Source organism: Strigops habroptila, chromosome Z, assembly GCF_004027225.2.
Source record: "Strigops habroptila isolate Jane chromosome Z, bStrHab1.2.pri, whole genome shotgun sequence".
NCBI lineage: Eukaryota > Metazoa > Chordata > Aves > Psittaciformes > Psittacidae > Strigops > Strigops habroptila.
Genome location: NC_044302.2, coordinates 99,708,129 through 99,735,477, shown reverse-complemented (window position 1 = coordinate 99,735,477; position 27,349 = coordinate 99,708,129). Strand labels below are relative to the sequence as shown.

Here is a 27,349-nt window from a genome sequence, read left to right as displayed (position 1 = left end):
AAAATAAATGGGAACTAAACTGTCTGACTATTAATGGTCCCGTTAGTTGCAAATTTACTTTACCACAAAGCCCCCAGCATGTAATCCTTAGATGAATGCCTTTGATTGTGAGGGAATATTTACAGCTGACCCTGCTGGCAGTCTGCAAACCTGCAATGGGCCTCCTGTCCCACATTAAATCCGCTAGCATCTGTTCCTGGGTTCTTACCAAGCACATGCTCTGTCGGTGCAGTGTTTGGGCTGTAGCGCTCGTGGATACAGTGGGCCTTGAAGAATAAATCCCTGCATTCCTGAGAAATGCTAATTCTTGTGAACGTTGTCACACAGGGAGGAACGTTACAGTTTGTACCTGCCTCCAGGCAGCCCCATCCGCAGGGAGGTTCTCAGAAGGCTTTGATCCCTGCTGGCTGCCCTCTTCCCATAGCAGCACCCCGGTCCTGCTGCTGGACCATCCTTCACCAAGGACAAGCTTCTTCCTGGCCACTCTTTGTTGTGCCATTTTCCCAGACATGCCTAAGCAACATGAAGTGATTTTTAGGATGATTTTAATCTCTTTTCACCCCTGCCCATGCCTTGAACTAGTCCCCAGGTTGCTCTGACTGAGCGTGTGTTGTTCTTGCAGAGACCCTGAGGTGATATCACCCCACCTTCAGCCACAGCAGAGCCGTGCAGGAGCACAGCCTGAACGCCAGCGAGAGCTCAATGTGTCCTGATGCCTATTCCCTGCGTCCAAGCAGACAAGTGTTAATTCAGTGCCTTGTCATTCCCAGCACGTGCCGAGGTACGTGAGATGGATCCAGACCGCTTGGCTGCTTTGTGTCGGACAGAAGACCCAGTGGTGGGTGGTGAGCCTGCTCCATCCACTCTACAGACAAGGATGTCTTTAGGCCTGTGCCGAGGAATGACGTGTATTTTCTCTCTTCCTATGCATTTGCCCAAACCCCACGCTTTTCCATCCAAGCCGTATGAATGCTGAGCATGTTTGGGCTTGAACAGGGACTTGGAGCCAAGCCCAATGGCAGTGCAGAAGTGCTGTGGGTACCCAGGGGGATGTTTGTCTCTGCTCCTTTCTGTCCTGTTTTAAGTGGGGGTTTGGAGAAGCGTCACAGAAGTTCATGATCACTTGACCCTTCATATTGTGGTGGATGGTGAGCTCCCAGCACTGCTACTGCTTTAACTCTCCTGCATCCAGCAAAGGGAAAAGATTAAAAACCCCAATAAATTACTAACACTGGTTCCCTGCCTTTTCTGTAAGTGAGGCCTGGAGCTGCTGGAGACTCCAGAGAGGAGTTTGTGGGGGACTTGTATGGTTTAGGGATGTTTTTGGAGCACATATCCTTATCCACATGTTTTTCTTCAGATCTGCAGAAATATCTGGCCCAAGACTGGGCTGGATGTGGTAGCAACATCAGTGTGACATATTCGACACTCAGCTGGACTGCAGCTTGAGAGGAGACCATAAGAGCTGGCAAAGCAGCAGCTCTTCTACCTGCTTAGATGAGTCTGCCAAACCAGGGCACAGCTCTGTCTTTGGGCTCATTTCTAAAAGATACTGCAAGATGGCATTTGGGGAGAGTAATCAGTAAGCTGACATCTCCTTCTCTGAAAACTTCCCAGACTAAACGCAAAACCAGCCACCTAAAGCATCATTTTCAGCACTCTAAATTGATCTTAATGCCACTCAGGCTTTCAAAATGGATCCCATAAATCTGGATGGACACAAAAACAAGCAAACTCTGAGCATGCTGCTCAACATCCCAGTGCCTACAGGAAAGAAAAGGAGTTATTTATTAAAACCAATTAATTTGTTACTTAGTTTAGCAAAGCCCTATAAAGACATGTAATGTTAGTTCTCTCCATTACTGCTAATTTGCAATGGTTTATGGTTGCAAGCTTTATGGTTGCAAATCTCAGGTTATTCTTTATTCAGCTGTTGTTGGGTCAGACAGCTCATGCATGTTCTTCCTCTCTTCATGGTACCGACTGCTGATCTGGCTGGTGTTCAGGAGATCCTACAGCAGTATTTTACTGTGATTCACATTACAGGGGAATGGCATTTTAAAACACACATTTTCTGGCTTTTTTTTCAGAGAAATTGTGGCAAACAGTTCGAGGCACAGAAATAAGCAGCACAAGATGGTGTTGTGTATCATTAAGGTTGGTATCGTTCATCCTCCAGTACCCTGCTTTTCATTTCCCCTCTTCTTTTAATCTTTGTCCTTCTCAAATCTGAGCACGGCATAGTGTTGGGACCTGCTGGAGACAGAGGAAAGCCTTGAGCCATCCTTGTTTGGCTCAAGGAGATAAGTGGAGTCTCCTGCTTTCCTCAGATGTAGGCTTTAAATAACAATATATGATAGGACTAAATAAATTTATTATTGATTATAATATATAAATATATAACATCAGAAATTATTAATGTATAATAATCATATTATGTTAATGATATATACCAGCAATATTATTAATTTTTCACCAACTTGCACATTTTACTTTGAGAACCTGAATTATCCCCTGCCTAAATCCAGGCTCAATCCTCAGTGTCTCAATGAAAGGACATCCAGCACATAGGTTTACAGCATGTACAATATGACAATGAGAAAGAACGAGATGTCCCTGAGGATGCTGCTTACACGCTCTGCTTCACCTTCTGGGCACTTATTCCTAATTGCCTACCTTCTCATATTTATTGTGTGCGTTTAGTGTGTGGATATTATTAGGAAGAGGCAATGGCTCTAATTAATTAGGAAAAGCTCAGGGCACTTCTTGGTACTTTGTACTCATGTTTCTGCCTGTAATGTACAGACACTGCTGATGTTCATCACAGGAACTGCCAGTACAAGGACAGGCAGGCAGACTAAGGTCAGGTCATAGGAAAAACAGAGCTTTTCTGTACAGTCGCAGGAAAAACAGAGCTTTTCTCTACAGTCACTTACATCACAGACTGCACTCCCAGAGTGTGAGCAGCAGGTCAGGGAGGGGATCCTGCCCCTCTGCTGCGCTCTGGGGAGACCCCCCCTGCAGTCCTGGTCCAGCTCTGGGGCAACAACACAAGAGGGACGTGGAGCTGCTGGAGCGAGGCCAGAGGAGGCCCCGGAGCTGCTGCGAGGGCTGGAGCAGCTCTGCTCTGGAGCCAGGCTGAGAGAGCTGGGCTGGGGCAGCCTGGAGAAGAGAAGGCTCCTGAAGGGGAGACCTTAGAGCAGCTCCAGTGCCTAAAGGGGCTCCAGGAAACCTGGAGAGGGGCTTTGGACAAGGGCCTGTAGGGACAGGACAAGGAGAATGGCTTTAACCTGCCAGAGGGGAGATTGAGATGAGCTCTGAGGCAGAAGCTCTTCCCTGTGAGGGTGCTGAGGCGCTGGCACAGACTTTTCCCAGAGAAGCTGTGGCTGCCCCATCCCTGGTAGTGTTCAAGGCCAGGTTGGACACAGGGGCTTGGAGAAACCTGGTGGAAGTGTGTGGAAGGTGTCCCTGCTCATGGCAGGGGTGTTGGACTAGATGACCTTTAAAGGTCTCTTCCAACCCAAACCATTGGAAGGTTCTATTTTATGACTCTACAATATGCTTTACAGAGCAAAGGTGGTATTTTCTAAGCAGACAACAATGTAGGAGGTGTGAGCAGAGTCCTGCCGGGCAGACAGGTCAGGGCAGCAGTATCAGCAGACCTGCCCAGCCCGGGCTGTGGGTGCAGGACTCATCCTGCCAACCACCTCCTGTCTGTGACACTCCTTCCTTGCATTTGCAATACAGCTCCACAGCCTCCAGCTCCCACCCATGCCCGGCACCGTATCCCTGCACGCTGCAGTCCAGCACCTGGTGGAGTCACGGGGTGGCAGTGGCCATGGGGAGGGAGCTGGAGGTGTGCTACCCACCGGGGGCCCGTGTTCAGCAGGCGCCTGCCGCAGCCTTGCCCGGCAGTCCCTACCCATCATATGATCTTCCCGAGCACCGGCATGTGACGGGGCCATGCACGCTGGAAAAGAGTGGAGAGGAGAGGTTGGAAAGGGGGAGGGCAGCTCGAACAGGGGATTAGTAAGCATGGACAGATAGGAAAAGCTTTGAAAGAGGGGGCTTGTGTCAGAGCTGTTGTAATAGCAAAGGGGGAGGTAGCTGGATGGTTGGGAGAGGGAGGGGATAGCCAGGAGGGAGGGATGACCTCAGAGATGACATTTGGGATCAAAGCAGGGATGTCAGTGTCGTGTGGAGAGGAAGATGCTGCAATCATCAGAGCAGGGGAGAGCAGGAACTTGGGGAAAATCTCTGACAGTAAGAATAGAAAGGAATGAACACAGAAACCACACGTTGGGGTGATCAGTGAAGATGCTGGAAGGGTTGCTGCGGACATGAATTTTAGAAGAGAGCAGAAACAGAAGCTTCTTGCCATGCCACGAATAGAACCCTGTCTGCTGGCTGGAACCTTTGCACTGGTTGTGTTAACAGGCATCATCTAACCTCACTTCCCAGGCTCCCAGTGGATCTCTGCCTTGTTCTACAGCCAGGTCTCTCTGTGCTGTGTCTACCAGCAGCAAGACGGGGGTGCAGAAGCCCCTGGAAGAGAAGAACAGGTTTGGCTGTGCTTTATCAGCTGATCCCGAGGAGCTCTTCATCAGACCAGATGAAGACGCAGATGCACCAGACACAGAAAGATAATAACAGAGGAGAGAAAGAGGCTTCAACCATCCTCACAGTAAAACAAAAAATGTTTTATGTTTAAACATAATTCCCCACATTTTAATCTGTGAGTAAGCTGTGGATGCAAATTGTGGGCAATATCCCCAGTTCCAGAGATATTTTTGGTTTCATTAACCAAAAGCACATTTAAAGCAGTACTTCTCAGTTATGAGCTAGACAGGTTAGAGCAAACATGAGCCCAGGACTTCATTTATCCCAAATAGTGTTTATGATCAGGCACTTACATGATATCTCCATTTACTTGCCTTACTCATCAAGGCGATTGGCTGGTCCATTTCTGGCAACTAAAGCCACAAACGAGCAGTCACAGAGCTGCACAACCTGCGTAAATGGTTTGCTGGCAAGAAATACACTGAATAAACACAAACTCCAGCCACAAGGTTATTTGATCACACAGGAGATGTATTGCAGCGGTGATTCCCTCACAGCTGGGCGTGCAGGGGGTGGTTGAACCCGTAGCTCTAGGATAATATGTCAAAAATGCTGAGTATTGAGACACTATCAACAATTGCTGTGGTTTCTTGTTTTGACCGTGTTCCTGGCTGGCTGGACACCAGCAGCATGGAGAAGGTGCTGTGCCTGCTGCGTCATGCTTCAGCAGTGGTGACGGTAAGGACAGAAACTTGGATGTCCTGACGCTGAGCTCCCTTGGGTGTTTCCTCAACCCTGGACTGGGCACAGTATATATAACAACAAAAACAGACTGTGTAGCTAACCTCTTCTTGTAAAGAATTGCCTGTGGCTTAGGAGGATTCACAGGGAATCAAAAGCATTCTGGTTGTTCACATATTTTAGATGATACACTTGTGATGATTTATGTACGTACCCATATATACAGATATATAAAGATATGTATATAAATAACTTTGTTACATATCAGCTTAAGTAAGGAACTTTTGCCCCCTATGGAAACAATTCCTCTTAAAAATCACAAGGAGGAATATATAACATAATTGAGCTCTTCAAGTGACCAAGACTGATGCAGAGCAAAACTCCTAAAGTGTCTCATTCTGCTGACATTGGTCAGTTCATCTTACAGAATCATAGAATCCCAGACTGGTTTGTATTGGAAGGGAGCTTAAAGCCCTTCCAGTTCCAACCCCCTGCCACGGGCAGGGACACCTTCCACTAGAGCAGGTTGCTCCAAGCCCCTGTGTCCAACCTGGCCTTGAACACTGCCAGGGATGGGGCAGCCACAGCTTCTCTGGCAAAAGTCTGTGCCAGCGCCTCAGCACCCTCACAGGGAAGAGCTTCTGCCTCAGAGCTCATCTCCATCTCCCCTCTGGCAGGTTCAAGCCATTCCCCTTGTCCTGTCCCTACAGGCCCTTGTCCAAAGCCCCTCTCCAGGTTTCCTGGAGCCCCTTTAGGCACTGGAGCTGCTCTAAGGTCTCCCCTTCAGGAGCCTTCTCTTCTCCAGGCTGCCCCAGCCCAGCTCTCTCAGCCTGGCTCCAGAGCAGAGCTGCTCCAGCCCTCGCAGCAGCTCCGTGGCCTCCTCTGGCCTTGCTCCAGCAGCTCCACGTCTTCTTGTGTTGGGGAACTTATGCTGAGGAAATGCATCTCCTTTTCCAAGCCCACAGGTCTTCCTCCTGGGACTTGCTGCCTGGGTCAGTGCATTTTAGGACATTGCTGTGGAGAGTGTCTTAGCTGGAGAATTCACCTACCACATGTACAAATGCTGCTGGAGAAAAAGGGAAACAATGGGAGCAAAGTGTGCCTCTGGAGGAGCCCCTCACCTGGGAGGAGGAGTGCAGGATTCCATACGCTGGTCAGGAGAGAGGATTTCAGGGAAAGGACGTGCAGGCAGCTGTCTGAAGGCTGGAAAGCTTCAGTGTTTCAGGATTCAAGCTGGTTTCAATTTAAAATGTCTTTTCCTTCAAGATTTTCTGCTTAACCATTAGGACAAGAAACCCATTTGTATGTAATTTTGTGAATGACAGTTAATATCCCCACATAACCCTTGGACTCAAAAAACCATGTAAGATAAACGCCAAGAAATCTACAAAAAACTTTGAGGAACTGGCTTCCATTCCAGTGCAAAGAACAGGTCAAACCCCTCTCCTACAGAGCAGTGGATACACAGTGTGTTTTAGCAAGCCAGAGTTAAGCTTGGTCAATCTGCCCCAATGGAACTATCTGTCACAGGGATTTTAGCACGGACCCTCCTGTTGCTCTACCTGCCTCTCTGTCAGCAATTACTGCTCCCAAGCAAGAGCAGAGGCAGATGTGTGCCTGAGCTCACAGTCAGGCACTCGAGCTGCAGCGGAGTAGGTGATAAAGCATTGCCTTGGCAACCGCAATCAAAGTACTGCTTTCTGGCAAAAACCAGAAGAGGTTTGCTTCTGCCACATCTGCTGTAGCAGTGATTGAACTCCAGAGCTGCAGGAAGGTCCTACGGATGGACGTGAGCTCTCTTTGATCCAGACCTGCTGTGAAAACCCCTGACCAGTCTCAGAGCTCACGTCTCCCTCGCCTAAGGGACAGTGGCTCCCCAGGGTGTTGATTGACTGACACTTAAGGTGACATTTGGCTTGACAATTACATCAGGATGGATAAAGCCGTTTGCTTATTCGCTATATGTTTATAAAAGGACTTGTGTCATGCAACATTCCTGTACCTGTACATTCCCCGCTGCCTGCGGGGCTCTTCCAGGGCAGGTCAATGGGTGCAGCCCCCTTCAGCCCCCAGAGCATATCTAGAGGAGAGGTGTGGAGCCAACGCACTGCAGGCTTCCCAGCAGAAAACCTGCACTGGGGAGGGTGGGAGCATCTCTGCCACAGAACAGCCTCTGTCCTCGTCGTTAGGATGTGGCTTTGAAACCACTCAAGGAAAGAAAACTGAAAGTGGGTCTCCCACGCTGCTGGATTAAGATGGGCACTATCCCTTTCTGCAGGTTTCTACCTCGGGAGATGATAGAAACCTTTGCTGCCCTTGTGATGAGCCCTTCATGGAAGGATGCTCCCAGCAGGAGCTTCCAGAGCACAGGAATGGATCAGGTTGGAACACAGTTGGATCTTTGCTTTCAGTGCCTTGAGTTTTCCTGGGCATGCATGGCACAATCACCAAGGCTGGGTGGTGTGGACAGGGGAGCTAAGAGGGATGGCACCAGGGGACTTTAAGATAAAGTCCTGTGGAGCTGAGATTCTAGTAGGATTAGGAGTCAGTTGCCTCCTATGCAGGAGTTTTCAGGAGCATGATTTGGGACTTAGGTGCCTAAATTTTCTGCTTAGGATCCAAAAGCTCTTTTCCAGTCAGCTCATGCAAGCTAAATATCCAAGGCAACTGATGCACTGGGGGAATAATCTGGGTAAGTTTCAACAGGGCACATACTCAGCTGCCTCAGCCCTGATCCCAGCGTCAGTTCTGTGCTAGGCCGCCTCCGAGAGCAGTTGTTAATCTCCCAACAAGGATGCGAACATGCATCTCATTTCCTGACACCATCCGCAGAAGCCCCTACCTCTACACTTGCACCACTGCAAGCCCTCAGCAGCTGATGATAAACAGTTCCACATGTGGGGAAACATAAAATGTAAGTAACAGAAAACATGCCTTCTTTGTTTCGGATGTGATGAACACAACGACCATATAATAATTCCCACCATGTGTCAACCGCTTATGTTTCACACCTCTCTTCCAGCCTTCTCTAAATGCCTCGTTGCTCCTGTGCTCTGCTGCTAAGCAGCAGCTGCGTGTGAAGGTGCTTCCCATGGAAAGGCCAGTTTCCTTCACCTGCAATACGTGGAGGCAGGTGCCAAGGGCACAATGACAGAGGAGGAGAGTTGCATTCACACACGCTGTGAGAGGAGACTCCCACAGGATGGTGGAAAAGGCTATGGAAGTGTTTGAGGATCTCAACTTTTGCTAGTTTTAATTTACTGCATCTGGAAAGTTAATGCTCTTGGAATACCGCTCTTGTTCCATAGGAAGGAGAACCGAAACAGTAAGAAAGCGCTGGGAGCCATCACTGAGATCTCTTTTTACATATCTACTGTTTTCTTGAAGTCACTGGGCCCCAGAGGGGACACTTTTCCTTGTCTGTGTTTCTCTAGTAATGCTTCACTTAGAAAGGCTGCCGTGCATCTGTTTTGGCAGTACTGATCCTTCTTCACATTACCACTGTTCCTAGATGGTTGTGTGCACTGAGGTGCTCACTGGCTTCTAATCCCACAGAAGTGATGACAGAAGTGCTAACTGGTGAAAACACATCTTAATTATCTCAAAATAAGGATTTGGGACCAAAAGGTAGTGTGTGCTCTTGTAAACATGTGCCCCTAATTTTCTTTTTTTTCTTTTTTTTTTTTCACAAGAACTTCATATATAAAAAGAAGAAATGATACTTACCCACATCTCAGCAGGTTTTCCTGCTTTGAGATCGGTGCTTCGAAGTTACCTGGAGACATTGCAGAAAGCTTCCTCTTGGAAAGCAAAGTAAAAGGCAGATTTTAAGGCAGGGAAATGGAAAGCTGCATTCACAATTAGAACTCTACAAGTTTTCAATCATGTAAATATTTATGATAGTACAAATATTTTCCTCTTCCCATGTGGGTGAAATCCTAGCTTCAAAGCTTTGGGGGTTTTAGCCCTAAATAAGAGATCTGAAAATAGCCTCCTGGTCAGAGCATTTACACAGACAGTATGCTCTTGCTCTGCTTATTTCTAAATGCAGAGTTGAATAGGACTCTCTCATGGCAGGGAGGTGACACCAGACTGCTGGCTGCTTGGGAAGGTGGTTTGATTTTTACCCACTCTGTCAAACTGTTCTTGATGAGCCTTTTGCTGGAGGTGGGTATAACTTTCAGGAAACGTTTTAGTTTTATTGAATTGCTGCTTTGTCAGATTTCCCAAGCACACAGCCTGAAATGGGGGAAGAAAAAAGAAAATCTTTTATTTTAACAAGTAATTCTTTCATATTTTTTACAGTGATGCAATAAATACCAGTTGCAACTTATGAACATTGAGTCTCTTTGGTCTCATCTCTTGGGTATCGTTGTATTCTTGGATACTGTGGTGCTGTTGGAGCGAGGCCAGAGGAGGCCCCGGAGCTGCTGCGAGGGCTGGAGCAGCTCTGCTCTGGAGCCAGGCTGAGAGAGCTGGGCTGGGGTAGCCTGGAGAAGAGAAGGCTCCTGAAGGGGACACCTTAGAGCAGCTCCAGTGCCTAAAGGGGCTCCAGGAAACCTGGAGAGGGGCTTTGGACAAGGGCCTGTAAGGACAGGACAAGGGGAATGGCTTTAACCTGCCAGAGGGGAGATTGAGATGAGCTCTGAGGCAGAAGCTCTTCCCTGTGAGGGTGCTGAGGCGCTGGCACAGACTTTTCCCAGAGAAGCTGTGGCTGCCCCATCCCTGGCAGTGTTCAAGGCCAGGTTGGACACAGGGGCTTGAAGCAACCTGCTCTAGTGGAAGGTGTCCCTGCCCGTGGCAGGGGGTTGGAACTGGATGAGCTTTAAGGTCCCTTCCAATACAAACCACTCCGTGACTCTCTAACTCCATGACGACACTGTTAGCCGAGGCGCTCCTCTCTTCCCATCCTGAACTGCCATCTAGCGGCAACCCCTGCGCTTGCTCCTCGGTCTGGAGCAAACAGCCCTGGCCCCGAGGGGAGGGTTAGCACAGCTCGTCCCGGCTCCAGTGACACCTCGGTCCGCTCCCCGGCCAGTGAGCGCTCTGGGGCAGCCCCTGAGGAGCGGGCCCGCAGCCATCTTGCGGGGTTCGACCTGGGGGGCGCCCGGCACACCCAGCGCCCGCACTCCCGCACACGGACACAACGGCGCTGGTTGGTGTCCCCACATTCCAGAGCTTAGGATCCACCGCGGGGATGTGCCGGAACGACCTCCCGCTCCCATCCGCTACCGCGCGTTTACCCCCGGTCCCTCCGGCACCCTTCGCCCCGCCATAGGCAGCGTACCTCAGCGACGCTCCCCGGCCGAGATCGCGCCCGAGCTCTCGCGAGAGCTGGCGGCTCTCCCGGCTCCCAGCGTGCTTCGCGCTTCCTCTTTCCCCGCCGCAGCGCTGAGGTGAGGAAGTCATGGCGGCCGGGGAGCGACCTCAATCCGGTCCCATCCCGGGCCCATCCCGCCCAGGGCGCCACGGGGAGGCCATGAGGGCACGAGGGTTCGATTCATCTTGCCGGATGCTCTCGGTGTTTGCGGGGCGGGACGGATGGAGGTGGGGGAGCGGGGGGTGTCCGGCGGTATGAGGTGGAAGCAGGCCCATGGGGGAGGCCGCGGCTGCGGTGATGACTTCCTTAGGACACCTTCGGATTTAACTGTGAAAGATTAAGCGTAATTTCTGAGCAGCTGCTTGGCATGAAGCGAACAGTACTGCATATCTGCGTTAAAAGCTTCATTTATAAGGTTATTTATAATTAATTCTGTTTCGCAGTTGAGCAGCAAAGATGGTGCGCTACTCTCTGGACCCGGAAAACCCCACGAAATGTGAGTTGTTGGGGTTTTTGTGGGGTTCCTGGGGGACTGTATTGAAGCCGTTAAGGTTTTAATTGCAAAAAATGGTCTTTTTCTCTCCGCAGCATGCAAATCTCGGGGATCCAACCTGCGGGTGCATTTCAAGGTATGCAGCGTGCACATAGTAAAAAATGCAATGTCTGAGGGAGGATTTTTGGTAATTTTATTGGGTTTTCTTTTGAAATATGTGTCTTTTACTCTCCTGTATCTTCACATAGTTAGGGGTGGTAGCGTAGGTTATGGCCTGTGTTTACTTTGGCTGCTTGTAGTGGTCGTCATCCACAGGATCAAAAGACGGTGTGCCCTAAATAGCTTCATGTCTTATGTAGAAAATACAGCACAGTAGGGAAACATCTGCAGGGAATTTAGCAGGAGAAATTAGGCTACTAAAACTTTTGAGTTAACAAGAGAACTGGAGCTGAGCAGATGCTTTTCTGCTTGGTGTTATACAGGAGAAAAGGGGTTTTGTTCTTTTATTATCACCAGGTGCAACTGTAGTTACGCCGATGTTATTATTCAGGGCTGTCTGGAGCACTGATGCTTTAACTCGATCTTTCATCCTGTGCCTTCTCTCCCTTTTATAATTTTCTACACAGATAACTACATAGTTTGTAATTTCTTGGCATAGTTTGTTTTCTAATCACTTCCCTGAGGTGTCATATTTGACATTTTAGTAAGGGTTTGTACTTCAGGCTTTTTCTTTACTTTTGGGGATTAGTGGCCAATTGGAGTTAAGAAAAGTATAAATACTAAAATTCTAGTTTTCCTTCTTGGAAAGATCTAGATATTGGATAAAAACCAATAAAGATGTCTCCAGAGCTGTAAGTTCAGTAGTGAAACTCATAACAAGGGTTAGAAGAGTAGGTAGCAAAAATAATAAGGTGTGGCTAGTTATTTTACATTAAAGATTTTGTGTGCGTGTGGTGCTTTTAAACTGAGATTGTAGCAAAAATAGGATCTGAGAAGGAGCAAGGAGTGCTTTTACTGGTAGTGTAACTTGGGAACATGGCATTAAAGTGAACGTTGCTGTGCTCTTTGTTGCCAGAACACTCGAGAGACGGCCCAGGCCATCAAGGGCATGCACATCCGCAAGGCCACCAAGTACCTGAAGGACGTCACCCTGAAGAAGCAGTGCGTTCCTTTCCGCCGCTACAACGGGGGTGTCGGTAGATGTGCCCAGGTGAGGGCTGGGGTGAAGGATGGGGCAGCTTGATGGGAGGGAAGGACAGTGTGGGGAACAGGCCGGTGGTGGTGGTGTATTAAAATACGAAATCGTTGAATTATTTGGGTTGATGGTACCTTAAAGCTCATCCAGTTTCAGCCCCCTGGCATAGGCAGGGACACATTCCTCTAGAGCAGGTTGCTCAAGAGAGAAAAGATTCACTCATTTACTTTTAATTCTAGTACAGGAAGTGTTGCATTTACTTGCAGTGTCAAGTAATTGATCAAATTTAATTATTTTGGTATCCCTTTAATGTAAGGGGATGTAATGGTAAGTTAACGGTGCAAAAAGGGCAGGTAATGTTGTACTGGGACAAGGATCCTGCCCCCTTCCTCCTCTTCCTGCCCCCTTCCTCCTCTTCCTGCCCCCTTCCTCCTCTTCCTGCCCCCTTCCTCCTCTTCCTGCCCCCTTCCTCCTCTTCCTGCCCCCTTCCTCCTCTTCCTGCCCCCTTCCTCCTCTTCCTGCCCCCTTCCTCCTCTTCCTGCCCCCTTCCCCTTCCTTTTTCCCTTTTTACCCTCCCCATTTCCTCCCTCCTTTTTTCCTTTTTATTTTTCTCTCTCCCGTTTTTCCCCTTCTTACTCTTCTTCCTTTTCTTCCAGGCCAAGCAGTGGGGCTGGACACAGGGACGCTGGCCAAAGAAAAGCGCTGAGTTCTTGCTGCACATGCTCAAAAATGCGGAGAGCAATGCTGAGCTGAAGGTGGGTGTTGCAGACACAGAGCGTTTGTGTCAGGCTGTGTGGCTGTGCTCCCCAACAAGATGGCTCTGGAGCAAGCGTGGTTTAGTGCTCCTGTAAACTACAGAACAAAGCAAAATCTTGGGCAGTTTGTACCTTTGTGACATTAATTTGGTAAGTTTGATGGTGGTGATGACTTACCTTAGGACACCTTTGGAATACGTATGAAAAAATACTAAGTTGGTTTTTTTTTTTTCCTGAGCCATCAGCATCATTTTTTGGGATATCTTCTCCCATATCTCTATTTTTTGGTTATAATTCTCGCCTAAATCTGTTGTGGCACATGGAAGCGCAGTCTGATTTCCTGACTTAAATTGGTGCTTCCTTGGCAAACCCCCCAGTTCTGTGGCACCACCAGCTTCAGCTGTTGTATTTGCCAGCACCAATGTGCATAGGGGGGGTTGTTGTTCCCGTATTTCCTGCAGAGATGATTGATCTGAAGAGGAAAAGCCAGTGACAGGTTTCATTTCTTCTCTTCATTTCTTGCCCAGGGTCTTGACGTGGATTCTCTGGTCATCGAGCACATCCAGGTCAACAAGGCCCCCAAGATGCGCCGCCGCACCTACAGGGCGCACGGCAGGATCAACCCCTACATGAGCTCCCCGTGCCACATCGAGATGATCCTCACCGAGAAGGAGCAGATTGTCCCCAAGCCGGAGGAGGAGGTTGCTCAAAAGAAAAAGGTACCGAGTGTCCTACCCTCGTCACCATCCAGGGACGGGAGCGTTTGCAGATGCGGGGCTGGGTGCGCTGCAGTTTGCAGCGGAAGGGGTTGCTGTGATGATGATCTTAGGACACCTTTCGAACAACCGTGAAAAAAAATCCCACATCTATTCTGAGCGACCTCAGTGTTTTCTGTAAACAGAACGTTGAGGAGGAGGAAGATGCTCTGTTGAGGTTTCTGTTATGGGGATGGTTTGTCCTGCTCTGCTGGAGCAGTGTGTCTTGTGTAATTGTGAGTTGAGCTGACATTCTGCAGGCGATTTAGCACTTGTCAGGGCCCTTACTTACATTCAGATAGGATCAGTGGGTGGTTTTGTGAACAGGGGAGGGAATTCCTTGCAATTCCAAGTCTGTTGTGCGAGCGGTGGCTGTGTGCTCACACGGTGTTTGAGGGGGAAACTGTAGGCTCCTGTTCTCATTTCCTTCTTTCCCTCTTTGTTTTCCAGATCTCCCAGAAGAAGCTGAAGAAGCAAAAGCTCATGGCTCGGGAGTAGATGCGCCGCCGCAGATGTACAGAAATAAATACTATAAACTCCAGTGCTCTGGCTCTGTGTGTGTGTGTGTGTGTCTGCCCTCCTGGCACGGGGTGCTGCTTGTCACCGCCTTCTTCTCCGCGTTCCGTCAGCGAGGGGGCTGCAGGTGCCGTGCGGGCGTTATCCACCCATAGACCGCGTTAATTACCCGGGGTAATTAGCGCGGGGCGCGCACCCCGCCACGCTGTCCATGTGGCGCGCAGCGCGCCCCGGGGGTGGGAGGAGCGAGGGTGCCACGTGACGCATACGCTGCCGCCTCCCATTGGCGGTGCGTCGGCCGGACGCGCGGGGGCCGCTTCCGGTGTGGCGGAGGCTGAGGCGGGCGGTGCGGCGGTGGGCCGGGGCCCGCTGAGGTGAGTCCGGGCCCGGGGCTGCTCCCACGGCGGGGCCTTCGTGCGCGGCCTCCCTCCGTCCCGGCTGCGGGCGGGCTCGCCGTTCGCTGCCCCTCTCCGTGAACCGGGAGTGTCCCGGCCTGCCCAGCTCCCGCTGGGGTGCGCGGCGCTTCGGGCTCAAGGCGCATCTGAGGAGGTTCTCCGGTTCGGGAGGGCTCCGCGCTCCAGGCTGTGCGTGAATGGGGCTGGGGGGAACTCCCGCTCGCACCGGGGGGGCTCTGCTGGCCAGCGGGGAGGGTTCCGGGCTGTGAGAGGCGGCCCTTCTGGGCTAGCTCATCCTCTGTGGAAAAAGAGGGAAAAACCCGGCCTTTTGTCTGTGTTACCCGTGTTTTGTTTCCGTAAGAGCTAATTAACAACCGAGTTAAACATGCAAAACAAAGACCATACGTACCTGAATGTGCCATGTCACATGTGTTGTTTCTGCTGACACTAACGTGTGTTTGTGATACAAGAGCTTGTATCACAAAGGAATAAGCTAGCTATTAAAATGTGACCATTTGCCCTACTATTCTCTTTTCTTCCCTAAAAATTACCTGATAACCAGGCCACAGAGCACCACCAAACCACAGAAGAACCTCGTGAACGGAATTTTGCTATCTTAGGACCACTGTTACACTTCCAGAGGCTGCCTTTTCCATCTGGCACAGGTATGACTTACTTCTCAGCTAAGATCTCAACATGAAGCGGCTGCAGAGACACTTGCTGTTGCCTCAAGGGCAGCCTGAGGTGTTCCCTCCAGCTGCGTTTGTTAGCTGGTGGATATACCCACAACATCTTGCTGGAAGTTTGGTGTCTGGCAGAGGGAGTAGCTGAATTGTCTTTCTAAGTGGCTTTAACGGATAAGTTCATTCACATTGTCTCATCTTCCTGGTTTTGGGGACTAGAGAAGGATTGATTGTCTGATAGTTCATCTGATTGTATAGAATTGGCATGGGATAAAAGGGATTCCTCCAAATGTGAGGTCCTGCCCCTGGGTCAGAGCACAAGCAGAGGCTGGGGGAGACTGGATGGAGCAGCCTGAGGAGAAGCTCTTGGAGTGTTGGGTGAGGAGAAGCTCCCCATGACCCAGCTTCAGTGTGCGCTTGAGCCCAGAACCCCCCCGTGTGCTGGGCTGCACCCCCAGAGCGTGAGCAGCAGGTCAGGGAGGGGATCCTGCCCCTCTGCTGCGCTCTGGGGAGACCCCCCCTGCAGTCCTGGTCCAGCTCTGGGGCAGCAGCACAAGAGGGACGTGGAGCTGCTGGAGTGAGGCCAGAGGAGGCCCCGGAGCTGCTGCGAGGGCTGGAGCAGCTCTGCTCTGGAGCCAGGCTGAGAGAGCTGGGCTGGGGCAGCCTGGAGAAGAGAAGGCTCCTGAAGGGGACACCTTAGAGCAGCTCCAGTGCCTAAAGGGGCTCCAGGAAACCTGGAGAGGGGCTTTGGACAAGGGATGGAGGCACAGGACAAGGGGAATGGCTTTAACCTGCCAAAGGGGAGATTGAGATGAGCTCTGAGGCAGAAGCTCTTCCCTGTGAGGGTGCTGAGGCGCTGGCACAGACTTTTCCCAGAGAAGCTGTGGCTGCCCCATCCCTGGCAGTGTTCAAGGCCAGGTTGGACACAGGGGCTTGGAGCAACCTGCTCTAGTGGAAGGTGTCCCTGCCCGTGGCAGTGGGTTGGAATTGGATGAACTTTAAGGTCCCTTCCAACACAAAACATTCCATGATTCTATGATATCCTCCTTTTCTCAAGTCCTGACTAGGATTCTGTTCCCCTTTCCCACCCACCTGCCCTTCAGTGGCGGCATGCCGTTCGAGGGACTGGAGTCCTGCCATTTAATTTCACCTTAAATCAAAAAGGAAGGAGAAAAACCTTTTGGCCCCTTTGCTTTACTATAATAAGGACTGGACTGTTATCCACAGCTTGTTTTTTAAACTGGTTTTGTGTGGTTTAAGCAAAATCTTATTTTCTGAATTTGTTTTTCCTGCTGTGGGACTGATGAATTAATAGCAAACTTTTTTTTTTTAAATGCCAAGAATTTTTCTCTTTTTGAGAACTTTATAACATTGTAATGCGCAGCATTTTTGAAACCAGAACGATAATTAAAGAATCTAAGATTAATGAATTCTGTATCTAAAGCGTCTTTTACACGTGAATATCAACTACAATCTTTATTCATTAAAGACTGTTTTCTTATCTCACAGCATACTACCTTGTCATCCTAAGTTGTTTTTTTTTTTCCTGTCTCCAGCTTTGTCACGAACAAGAAGCAGCCATGGTGTGCATTCCATGCATTGTCATTCCCGTTCTCCTCTGGGTCTACAAGAAATTCCTTGAGCCCTATATCTATCCCGTTATTGCACCTTTTGTGAAGCGCGTATGGCCCAAGAAAGCCGTGCAAGAAACAACAGCCACAAAAGAAGGTCAAGGAGGCAGCACTGGAAATCCAAGGGCACCTTCAGCCACGAAAAGAGATCAGGAGGATGACTCTGGAATTTATAAAGTAAGATTAGTGCATTCAGCTAGCTGGGGATTAAAAGCACCTGGCGATAGTTCAGGGTGGGCACCAGAGAAGAGTAAATAGTTGGTGGTTGTTATAAATGTTTTTATGGTTATTTTCTTAGCAGAGGGAGTTAGTGGTAGAAATAGTTGCTTCAGCTATTTGGTAGGTCTTGGAAGGATAGGAAATGCACCTGGTTTTTGGAACAACTTAGTTAATTTATTAATCTTTGGCTATTCTTTGAGAGAAGGAAGAAGTCAAATAACGAGTACATCACACCAGGTACCTGAAGCAGAACTAAAAAAACCCTCCTCAGCCAGCTCTTCCACTTGCAATGGGGGAAGGTGTTCGGTGTGTGTAAATTGTACATTAGTTATTTATCTCCCCTAATAAAATGCAGAGATTTGCACCTGTCACCCCTGCCCTTGTTCCCCCCTGAAGCAATAATGATATGTAAATCTAAAGAGATGCATCTGCTCCAGTTCTTGCTGCAGATTTCTTCAGGATCTTCTCTGGCCTTGCTCCTGAAAGCCATTTCCATCACCAGCTGTTACTGTTCCGAGTGCAAAGTCCTTTTTTGCCCTCCCATTAACGATGCTGTCTTTTATTTGCAGTTTGAAAGCAACAGCGTTGCAAATGGAATCGCTGCAAAAAGATCCACAGAAGTTTCTGACAAGAAAGCGGATTAGAGGAATTAATTCATAATTTATTCCCTCGTGTCCAATATGAACTGGTGATATTCCTCCCACTTTGAGACTTTTGGTTTTTTGCACATCTTAGCTGAATAAACTCCCCTTATCACTCACAGGAGAAGGTCTCTTTCGCCACTCAAATGGCAGCTAGCACGTTTCTTAATTTAAAATGTTTGAAAACTGAAGTTCTTTGTTTTGCTCACTGGAACTCCTTTTCCTCTATAATCGATCTGGTGTGATTAGAGTTTAGGTTCAGTAACTTGTGACTAAGCCAAGCTTTGGAAGGTAAATTTATCTTAACATCTTAGTTTCATTAGCTGCTAGTGCAGTACTTCAGGCTTTCACCTTGAAAACGAGAGCTGCTCTTAACCTTGCTAAAGAACTATGAACTGCATTGTGGCAGAAGCATCATTGTTAAGAAGAGTTTAGATTTTTGTGTCAAATCTGTGGATGAGCTAAAGGAATTATGCTCCATGCAGAATTTACGTAGCTTGCTAAAAGCAGAAAGTCTTGATTTGATGCTTCCATAAATTATTTTCCTTGAAACATTGTGCCTTTCTTTCCTGAAGGGGAGCAGCAGAGGCACGATGCAAGGAAATCGTTGCTTTATGTTCTGTTGCAGTGGTTTAAAATGGTGCAGTTCTGTCTTTAGGAAAAAAAAAAAAAAGCAACATCCAACTGAAATCTCTTCAACATGCTTGTGGAAGTTGAATGATAATAAACCAGGATTTTATTTGAAAGTGAGTTACTTCATACAATTGTTCTTAGGCTTCTGAGCTATAAATATCTAAAGTAGTAGCAAAATCTTTGAAAACCTGTAGACAGGCTGCTGGCTGAAGGAGATCATAAAACTACTGACTTTGGGGTAAAGGAAGTGTGCTAGGGAGGTCCAGCTTTGCCTCCTCCTGGGAAGATGTGTTCTGGAACAGGCCTGCATCTGAACCCAGAACTGCAGTTGTGAAGGGGTTTAGATGTCTCTGTGCTTAGTAAGGAAGAGAAGTGGTAGTTCCTGCTTTGTCCTCTCTGCCAAACCAGAGCATTCATTAAAAGATTCCAGACAAAACCATTTCAGCCGTTCTGGATTTATCATTTTCCCAAAAGTACGCCTAAAAAGGCATATATGTAATCCTTGAACTGTTGCTGAGGTCAGGTCTTGTGGCCACATTTTCTCCTAGCAGATGATTATTCTGAAGAGACTCTTGATGCCAGCTAAATGCCTGTATTGTGTCCTGCTTGTACCTGGTTCTGTCAGGTCTTGTGCGAACCGATCCGCAGTGTTTGCAGCTGGGTATCGGGCCCCTGTTGCTACAACCATTACTTCTGTAATGAGATGAATCGCAGAATACTCCTAGTAAGATGTTGCCTAATAACTACTTGCTCTCCCTTAATGAGCTAGTCTGTTAGGAAGTGAATTTGCTATTGCTGTTTAACGAGCTTTTGCATCATCCTTGGAACGTTATTCCCCGTGTGATCAGCGTATCACAGCTACAGCTTTCTCCTAGACTGGTGAAGTACCTGCTCTTTGTGATATGGAAACCTGGTTTTATTATTGTCAGTATGCACACATGGTGTAATTCATGCAATAAAAGATAACAATACTAAATGTGCACTCCTGTAACTTCTCACAGGTGGTGGTCTGTGGTTTGTGTAATACAAAAGACAGGGATTGGAAAGTGGAAGTGAAGGAATTCTGCTAGTTTCCAATTGTTTTTGTCGTCTATCTTTGGATATTTCACCCATATCGTTGCAATGAGTCATAACCCTATCCATCCATCAATCCATCCCAACCCTTTTCATCAGAACTTTGCCTGGTAAAGGGTGGATGAAATCTCTGCTGTGGTGGATTGGGTTTTCCAAACAAATCAACCCCCTCCTCTCCCCAAATAAAACTCCTCTGTCAAAGCTCATGCTCTAAATCTGAAAGCTTGGAACTTCTATCTGAAGTCACCTTGTGATGAGAAAGGAGTAAACTGCCTGAGAAAGGCACTCCGGAGCTGAGATCAGGCACAGTGCCTTTCAAAGGGCTGGAGAAATGAGTCCTTGCAGGTACGCAGCTGAACATGAGTATGGGTTCTTGCATTGTCAGGATTGTCCCTTCTGCAGTGTTTCCTGTCCCAGGGCAGGTAACCTTAGCCACTGTTGTGAAATGCTGGACATCTCATAAGCAGATGTAAGTTTTGGGGTAATAAATTCACTCTAACAGCTGAGAACACAACAAAAAGTAGAGCAAGAGCTGTACTGGGGCTCCTTTGTCAATGTATGCAGTTGATTTATGAAGTGTGCATAATTAATTATTTGGGTTATGATTATACAAGGAAGTGCTTCAGACAGTAACAGGGGAAATAAACCGTATAGTAAATCAGACTGCAAGCTGAATGAGGCTTCTGGCTGTGTGCTATTTAAACAGCAGTTTCACCACTACTGGAAAGACTGCATAAAGCAAAATGGGCAGATAATGCAAGTAAAATTGCAGGATTCGTGCTTTCTGAGGTGGTGTTTTGGTACTGCTGTTAGCTGCAGTTTAACACTCACATCACAGAACTTTCCAGAATGAGTTACTTCACTGGGTGTCCTGGTGGGAGATTGTGTTGCAACTCTTCTGTTCCTATAATTTTCCAAGAACAGGTCAATAATCCTATTGTGTGTTGTGAATAGTAAAAAAGCAAAGAACTGCCTGAGCCTGGGCAGGGGCGCAGGAGATCATCTGCTGGGAGGCAAAGAAGTGCATGAAGCCTCAAGAAAAGTAGATGGAGATCAAGGAAATCCTCACGAGAGAGAACGATATTTATCAAGTAAGTTTAATTTAATTGAGCAAATCTCCATATATTCGTTACTAAAAGCAAGATTTACAAAAGGCCTTAGGCACCTAATGATGGCAGTGGACATCTACCAGGATTTATGAGGCCAAGGAGCAGCTTCATTTATACTGAAGACCTTTAGGAAATTGCAGAGGAATCTTTAGGGACTAGAGTACTTCTGCAGATCTAGTCATAATATGTTCAGCATTAAAGCTGTCTGGTTTTATTTGAATACTATGAAGGAAGAAACATTATTATTTGAACAAGTATTTAAACCAACTAATTTAAAATATTTTTTTTCTTCACAAGAAGGTCTAGATGTGACATGGTACCTTCTGTATGCTGGTTTGCATAGGTAGCTGACTGCCAAAGACTTGAATTTAATTGAAATACACCTTAAAAACTCAGCAAGTATATGTAAAAATTTCTGAAATAGAAGTTGAGAAAGTTTTTTGCTGCTGACTATATTTTGATGGGCCTCATTTCTGCAAGCAAAGGAAATTATGGCAGTTAAATTGAATGGGATCAGCCTCCAAGGATGTCTAAGCTGACAGTCAATTCTGTGGAAAATGATCTTTAGTCAGATGTGTTCGCAGAACACGGTTAAGTTCTATCTGCAAAGCTGATCCGATGACAGGAACACAATACGCTGTTATTACCCGAATGCAGCAATCACGCCCCGGCCCTGTGGGAGCTGCTGGGCATGCTGCTGAGTTTAAGTCCTTGGAGTCATTCCTCCTTGATTTCCGCACAATGCGGAACATGATTGCTGACAGAGCAATCTTTTCAGAGGCTGCAGGTAAAGGAAATGACGAGAAACTCAATTTACACTTTAGATTAACTAAATCTGCCTTCAATGAGAACTAATTGTTTCAATAAACTGACATGAAAGAAGAGATTATCTTCCCTGTGCAGTTTTCTGACTGTTGGAACATGCTCACTCAACCGAACCATGTTTTGGGTTTCACGGCCAGTCATTGCTTCTGCTTTGCACTGAACCTGACTGCAGCAGTTTAATTGAAATGATCCAGAACACAGTGACTCTCTTGCTTTAGAAGTGGTTTTAGATCGTACTGCTCTATCTTTCATTGTATTTGAAACATAACCTACTTGAAATGTTGTGGAGTGTTTATACGTAGGCAGATGTAGCAATACTTGTATTTTAACTCCTTTGTGCACACAGTCCTACCTGTTCTAGAGCCGCTCTGTTGGCCGTGCATGGTTTTTATTGCTGTGGCGGTCTGATAAAACACCATATAAACGTGAGGCCAAACCCCGTGCCAAGATGTTTGCTATACGTGGCAACGTACATGCAGTGCTTACACCCCACCTTTGCGCTTGTGCTGTTGGCTTGCACAGCCTGGTTACAGGTACGTGTAAGAACTGGGCTGCCTGTTTAGTGTCACGCACGGTGATAATGGGATTATGCTCTGGGCTAGTCATATTGGGAAGGGTTTCCCTTTTGGAGGAGCCACTGGGTATTTATAGAACCAGCACAAAAACCACCTCGGAGATCATAGAATCCCAGCCTGGTTTGTGTTAAGAAGGGACCTTAAAGCTCACCCAGTCCCAACCCCCTGGCACGGGCAGGGACACCTTCCACTAGAGCAGGTTGCTCCAAGCCCCTGTGTCCAACCTGGCCTTGAACACTGCCAGGGATGGGGCAGCCACAGCTTCTCTGGCAAAAGTCTGTGCCAGCGCCTCAGCACCCTCACAGGGAAGAGCTTCTGCGTCAGAGCTCATCTCAATCTCCCCTCTGGCAGGTTAAAGCCATTCCCTTTGTCCTGTCCCTACAGGCCCTTGTCCAAAGCCCTTCTCCAGGTTTCCTGGAGCCCCTTTAGGCACTGGAGCTGCTCTAAGGTGTCCCCTTCAGGAGCCTTCTCTTCTCCAGGCTGCCCCAGCCCAGCTCTCTCAGCCTGGCTCCAGAGCAGAGCTGCTCCAGCCCTCGCAGCAGCTCCATAGGTGGCCTCCTCTGGCCCAGGGGCAGCAGCGATGGCTGGCACAGGGTGCCCAGAGAAGCTGTGGCTGCCCCATCCCTGGCAGGGTTCGAGGCCGGGTTGGACACAGGGGCTCGGAGCAACCCGCTCCAGCGCCGCGCTCCACCCGCAGGACTACACTTCCCGATGTGCCCCGCGCCGCCCCACTCCGCTCTCCCCGCGGGCCTCTGCGCAGGCGCTGCGCGGCGTGTTGGCGACGTGGAAGGCCGGAGGCGGGCGGTGGGTCCGGGCTGCGGGGGGCGTGCGGGCCGCTGAGGGGAGCGGAGCCGGGCGGGGGGACCCGCGGGAGCCCCACTCGGTGCCGGGCCGGGTCCGCGGTACCGGCCGCCTCCTGCCCTGCGGCGTTGCGGTGCGAGCGGACGGGGCGCCGCTGACGGGGTAAGCGGGGCCTCGGCGGTGCCTGCGGGCCCGGCCCGCCGCAGGGGGGTGGGCGCCGGTCAGTGGTGGCGGGAGCGGGGGGAGCTGCCGAGCGCCCCGCAGGGACCCGGTTGTCCCGTTGTCACGACTCCCACCGCTCCCAGTCGCGACAGGGGGGCTGCGCCGGTGCGGGAGCTCTCAGCACTGAACCTGCGGAGAGTTCCCGACGCTGCCGGTGTCCGCTGCCGGGAAGCGGCCCCGCTGTGTCCCCCTCGGCATTCCCGGTCCCCAGGGGTCCCTCAGCGGTGCCACTCTGCAGGCGCCAGAGCGTGTAGGGCTGCGTCCTCCCCCCATTTCTGCTGTTGCGCTCTTAATGACGGTTATTATATATGAAAAGAGTATAAAATGTCATATTTTCCATTCTTCTTCTGGGGTTGTAGTGCCCAGGGGTTGCTTCTGCAGTGTAATGGGTCTGCTCAGGCTCCCTGCGCCTCGTGGTCACTCTTGACTGTTTGTTTTCGTTCCTCTCAGGGATAATGATTAGCAAGAGTGGGGAATGGCTTAGCTGAAAAGAGAGTTTTTACCTTAACAGACATCAGGCTTTATCTCATATGCTTTCACACCAAGCACTATTTGTTTGTTGTTGGTCACTAACTCTATATGGACCAAATTGTCCCTAAACAGGAGCTGGCAGCAAGAACTGTTATAAATTTGTATATAAATGCCCCATCCCTGGTAGTGTTCAAGGCCAGGTTGGACACAGGGGCTTGGAGCAACCTGCTCTAGTGGAAGGTGTCCCTGCCCCTGGGAGGGGGGTGGAGCTGGATGAGCTTTAAGGTGCCTTCCAACACAAACCAATCTATGGTTCTACGTTCCTATGATTCTATAATTATTAGTATTAAATCTTTTGCACCAAGTGTAGCGAGGCTGTAATCTCATTTCTTCCATGGCGTGCACTGAGGGATAACATGCTGGGCTGCAGTTACAATCATTTGAGGTATTTATTCAAGTAAGTAGGTTGTTAATATTTCCCATGTTGAGCACTTTCTGAGCGCAGGGGAGCAGAAGGAAGCTCCCGGGTGGTTGGTTCCAGTTTCCTAACGCAGGCCGCTGGGTTGTGTAATCCCACATTTAGTCAGTTCCCAACTAAAAACCGTTGAAGCCAGGCTGGATGTGGTTCTGGGCTGCCTGGTCTAGATGAAGATGTCCTGGCTCATTGCAGGGGGGTTGGACTAGATGAGCTTTAAAGGTCCCTTCCAACCCAAACTGTTCTATGATTCTATGAAGTTGCTCCAGTTGGGGTGAGTTAAAATGTGTCCTTGCTCCTTAAATTGCCAGGAGCTCAGGGAGGCCACATTCTGTCCTCTCCTTGGGTTGTTTTCTCTGTTCATGTTGCTGCTGCATCAGCAGAAGCCCATGGACAGCTCTCGCTGGCTGAAGCAACCATCAGCTCCTTCTCTTCCTATGCTGTGCTGATCTGTTAGTAGCACAGCTTCTAATGCTTAATATTTTATGATAAATTCAGTAGGAAAGTATTTATAGCAAATTCATACCAAATTTAGATGGCTGTGGTGCTTCCAGCAGTTTTTATCAGATGAATAGGAAGATCCCAGCGTGTTTTTAACATGCCGATGACTGAGAGAAGATATTAAAAAGTAAGAAATCCTGTTTGGTGGCTGGTGAGCTGATGTCAAAGTGGATGGTTAAAGATGATAACGATATTTCTTCAAAGTGCATTCTCTAGGGTGGAAAGCCCATTGCACCTTGTGGTAATTGCACACTTTGGCGAGTATAATGCCATTTGCAGCAGACGCTGGAGATAGGTGAGATAAATCACGATGTGTCGTATCATATAAAATGAGGTATACATGCAAACCAGATTTGGCCTTCTGTACAACATGCTTTTTTTTTATGCTGTAGATAGATTTCTATCTGTGGGAAACATTTAAAGCGGAGACAAATAGCTCTGTTGGAAAAATATGCATAATGCTCAATTATGGGAAGAGTACAGATGCCAAAATAATTGTATAAGCTTTGAAATACAGCAAAATCTACCAGTATAAAAGAAAAAAAAAAAAGCAGACCTTTTAATGAACATCTAAGCATCTTTTTGAAGCTTAAAAGGAGGTCAATTTATTTTTCTTTTTAAAACATCATTTTGGCTGTTAGACAAGATTTATTTATGTTTGAAAGTGAAATAGGAAGAAAAGCTTAAGTACGTGTAACAGTAATTTTAACATCCCTTCCATAAAGAGATAACTGTACCATCCTACTAGCTATGTAGATTATGAAATCTTGTTAAGTTTAGCATGACGTGTGTCATATCCAACCCAGCTGCCCATTTTAATTATGGTAGAAATGAATGAATTACTATAAGTTCTTTCTTAGGTAGGTATAATGATTATTAAAAAGTAAAGGGGGGGCAAATTCATCAATAATCATAAAACATTTCCATATCAAACAGAATTTTCAGGACTATAATCCATCATAGATTATTATGTAGTTAGTGTAAAACTGTGCTTTTGAAAACCATTGCTGTATTTGTGGTAACGAAAGTGTCTTTTTGGCCACTGGAAAAAGTTACGATTGAAGCAGAAATATTGGTACTGATATACAGGATATTCTTAAGCTGTAAAGTCAGGTCTCTGCATGGATTGTGCGTACTCCTGATTTATTTTTTAAGCTCCCTATTGCATTTATATTCCTCTTTAAAATTCAATTTGTTCCTCTCATTTTATAGTTCCAGTATAGCTGTCCTGCAAGCAGCAGGAATGTCACTGGTGAGGGCAAATGAAACCTTTAAAGAAATACCTGCCCACTGCAAAGAGCAGGATTAGTATTTGAATTTACACTACTTGAAGCTTTTGAAAAATATGTTATATACCTGTAGTAGTTATTTAAGAGATGGAGAAAAGTGGAGCCTTTTACACAGTGCTTGCCCAGCCTTCCTCCCTCCTAATGGTGTTTTGCTAATCAAATTAAAGAAATTATCTCTGCATGTCTTCCAGAAAACACTCGCTGTGTTTGAGTTCTGACTTTTACTTGGCACGTAGGAATGTAAGAGTAAGGATAGAGGTAATTTTATTTCTTTAGTTGCCCCCACACCACCTCTTCTTCCCGCTATGACAGGATGTATTTCTGAAACTGGTGCTGTCATTCCACTCTCAAATTGGTAGGCTAGGTGCAGTAATTATTTAATAAAATGCTATGACTGGAAATATGTAGGAGGTCAGGAAAAGGATCTTTATATTTTTTACAGCTTGAATTTTTTGTTAGTTCCTGGCAAATTTTAGAGGCTTTTGAACCTTCAGGGAGGTTTAGCCACACAAGTACCGTGTTTTAGTGTGGGAGCGCAACTAGCAGCATTAAAAATGGACAAAATTAAAGAGTCCCTAACAGATCTTGTGGGATTTTATATTAATGAACTAAAGATATGTTTTGTTGAATGTATGTAAATTGGGCAAAGAAGTACTTAAATGCTATAAATGCCTATTTACCTTCAAAAGTGAAATTGAAGCTCTCTGAACTTCTTAACAGGTGTCTGTGGCATTTGTGTCCTGTCAGGAAAAGCTCCTTCAGGAGGTTTGGCACATTCCTGCTGTCTTGCCTCTGACAAAACATTGTGAGTAAGGGGAGAGAGGTACATGAAAGGTAGATCAGTTGTGTGACTTAATGGGTTTCTACCCTACTTAGTGAGTATGTGCTAATTTAAGGGCCAATACATGGTGGGTGGAAATATTGTAGTTTTGGGGTTTAGGTCTTCAAAACAAGATTATTATTTACCACAGACATATTTTTTCTTATTGGTGTCCAGTGCCATAATGTAACGTTTTCATATTTTTTACAGCAGTGTGTTTCAGATGCTTTGTTCTGAGGCAAAAGGCTGGAGCAGTAAGAAGGAATGTCAGTTTTATGTCAGCATTTTTGGATCTTGTATAGCTTTAGAGAAGGGCAGTTTGGGCAATGTTTTGATGGTTTTTCTCCCCTATGAGTCAGTAGTTCCATCTGGGGACAAGATTGAAGGTGACCAGTGATGGTGACAGTAGTACATCTGAAATAAGCTATTTTGAGATTAGTGAACAGGCATCTCCTTAGTGATAAAAATCGGGAGATTTGATCACCGCAACAGTAGCCTGTTGCTTAGTGATTATATGGAGAATATGTATTAGGCTCCTGAGATGGCACTGGGAAAATATATAACCTGTACATCTCAGTCTCATTTATAGAATTTAGGTTTTCATTTTTCTGTCACCTGCTTTTCAGAACACTTTCTGGCAAACTCTGAGA

General features: G+C 47.6%; 3 protein-coding genes, 1 long non-coding RNA gene and 3 other non-coding genes across 15 annotated transcripts in view; 6 read left to right on the top strand and 1 right to left on the bottom strand.

Annotated features, from left to right (window-relative positions):
• Positions 1 to 1,743: 1,743 nt before the first annotated feature.
• Positions 1,744 to 10,668, bottom strand: LOC115601128. Of its 4 annotated transcripts, XR_003989246.1 has the most exons (5): positions 10,589 to 10,668; positions 9,028 to 9,101; positions 6,423 to 6,572; positions 4,450 to 4,545; positions 1,744 to 2,256 (listed from the first exon to the last, which is right to left on the bottom strand). It is a non-coding gene; the product is annotated as an uncharacterized LOC115601128 (long non-coding RNA). The 4 variants fall into 4 exon arrangements; XR_003989242.1 differs by lacking the exon at positions 6,423 to 6,572 and having other exon boundaries at positions 10,589 to 10,667; XR_003989245.1 differs by lacking the exons at positions 4,450 to 4,545; positions 6,423 to 6,572 and having other exon boundaries at positions 10,589 to 10,666.
• RPL17 (ribosomal protein L17) lies at positions 10,620 to 14,360 on the top strand. Of its 2 annotated transcripts, none has more exons than XM_030470696.1 (7): positions 10,620 to 10,697; positions 11,065 to 11,117; positions 11,210 to 11,250; positions 12,190 to 12,324; positions 12,966 to 13,064; positions 13,592 to 13,783; positions 14,270 to 14,360. In XM_030470696.1, exons 2-7 carry the CDS (start codon positions 11,078 to 11,080, stop codon positions 14,315 to 14,317), a joined length of 555 nt encoding a protein of 184 aa, XP_030326556.1. In that variant the 5' UTR covers positions 10,620 to 10,697; positions 11,065 to 11,077; the 3' UTR covers positions 14,318 to 14,360. The 2 variants fall into 2 exon arrangements, with proteins under 2 accessions (XP_030326556.1, XP_030326557.1); XM_030470697.2 differs by having other exon boundaries at positions 10,679 to 10,794.
• Positions 10,911 to 10,980, top strand: LOC115601425. Its single transcript, XR_003989344.1, has one exon. It is a non-coding gene; the product is annotated as a small nucleolar RNA SNORD58 (small nucleolar RNA).
• LOC115601426 lies at positions 13,225 to 13,306 on the top strand. The gene has a single exon (XR_003989345.1). It is a non-coding gene; the product is annotated as a small nucleolar RNA SNORD58 (small nucleolar RNA).
• Positions 13,873 to 13,944, top strand: LOC115601424. The gene has a single exon (XR_003989343.1). It is a non-coding gene; the product is annotated as a small nucleolar RNA SNORD58 (small nucleolar RNA).
• A 265-nt stretch (positions 14,361 to 14,625) lies between the features above and the next one.
• CZH18orf32 (chromosome Z C18orf32 homolog) lies at positions 14,626 to 19,513 on the top strand. Of its 2 annotated transcripts, none has more exons than XM_030470698.1 (4): positions 14,626 to 14,709; positions 15,293 to 15,395; positions 16,970 to 17,221; positions 17,833 to 19,513. In XM_030470698.1, exons 3-4 carry the CDS (start codon positions 16,994 to 16,996, stop codon positions 17,905 to 17,907), a joined length of 303 nt encoding a protein of 100 aa, XP_030326558.1. In that variant the 5' UTR covers positions 14,626 to 14,709; positions 15,293 to 15,395; positions 16,970 to 16,993; the 3' UTR covers positions 17,908 to 19,513. The 2 variants fall into 2 exon arrangements, with proteins under 2 accessions (XP_030326558.1, XP_030326559.1); XM_030470699.1 differs by having other exon boundaries at positions 14,692 to 14,919.
• Positions 19,514 to 22,874: 3,361 nt separating this feature from the next.
• DYM (dymeclin) overlaps positions 22,875 to 27,349 on the top strand; it is a 223,273-nt gene continuing 218,798 nt past the window's right edge. The window contains exons 1-2 of one of the 4 annotated variants that reach the window (XM_030471039.1): positions 22,875 to 22,924; positions 26,600 to 26,715. The gene's annotated coding sequence lies outside the window, so the exon portion shown is untranslated. Of the gene's footprint in view, positions 22,925 to 22,982; positions 23,084 to 26,599; positions 26,716 to 27,349 lie in introns of those variants that run through there. The other 3 variants (XM_030471036.1, XM_030471037.1, XM_030471038.1) reach the window with 3 other exon arrangements.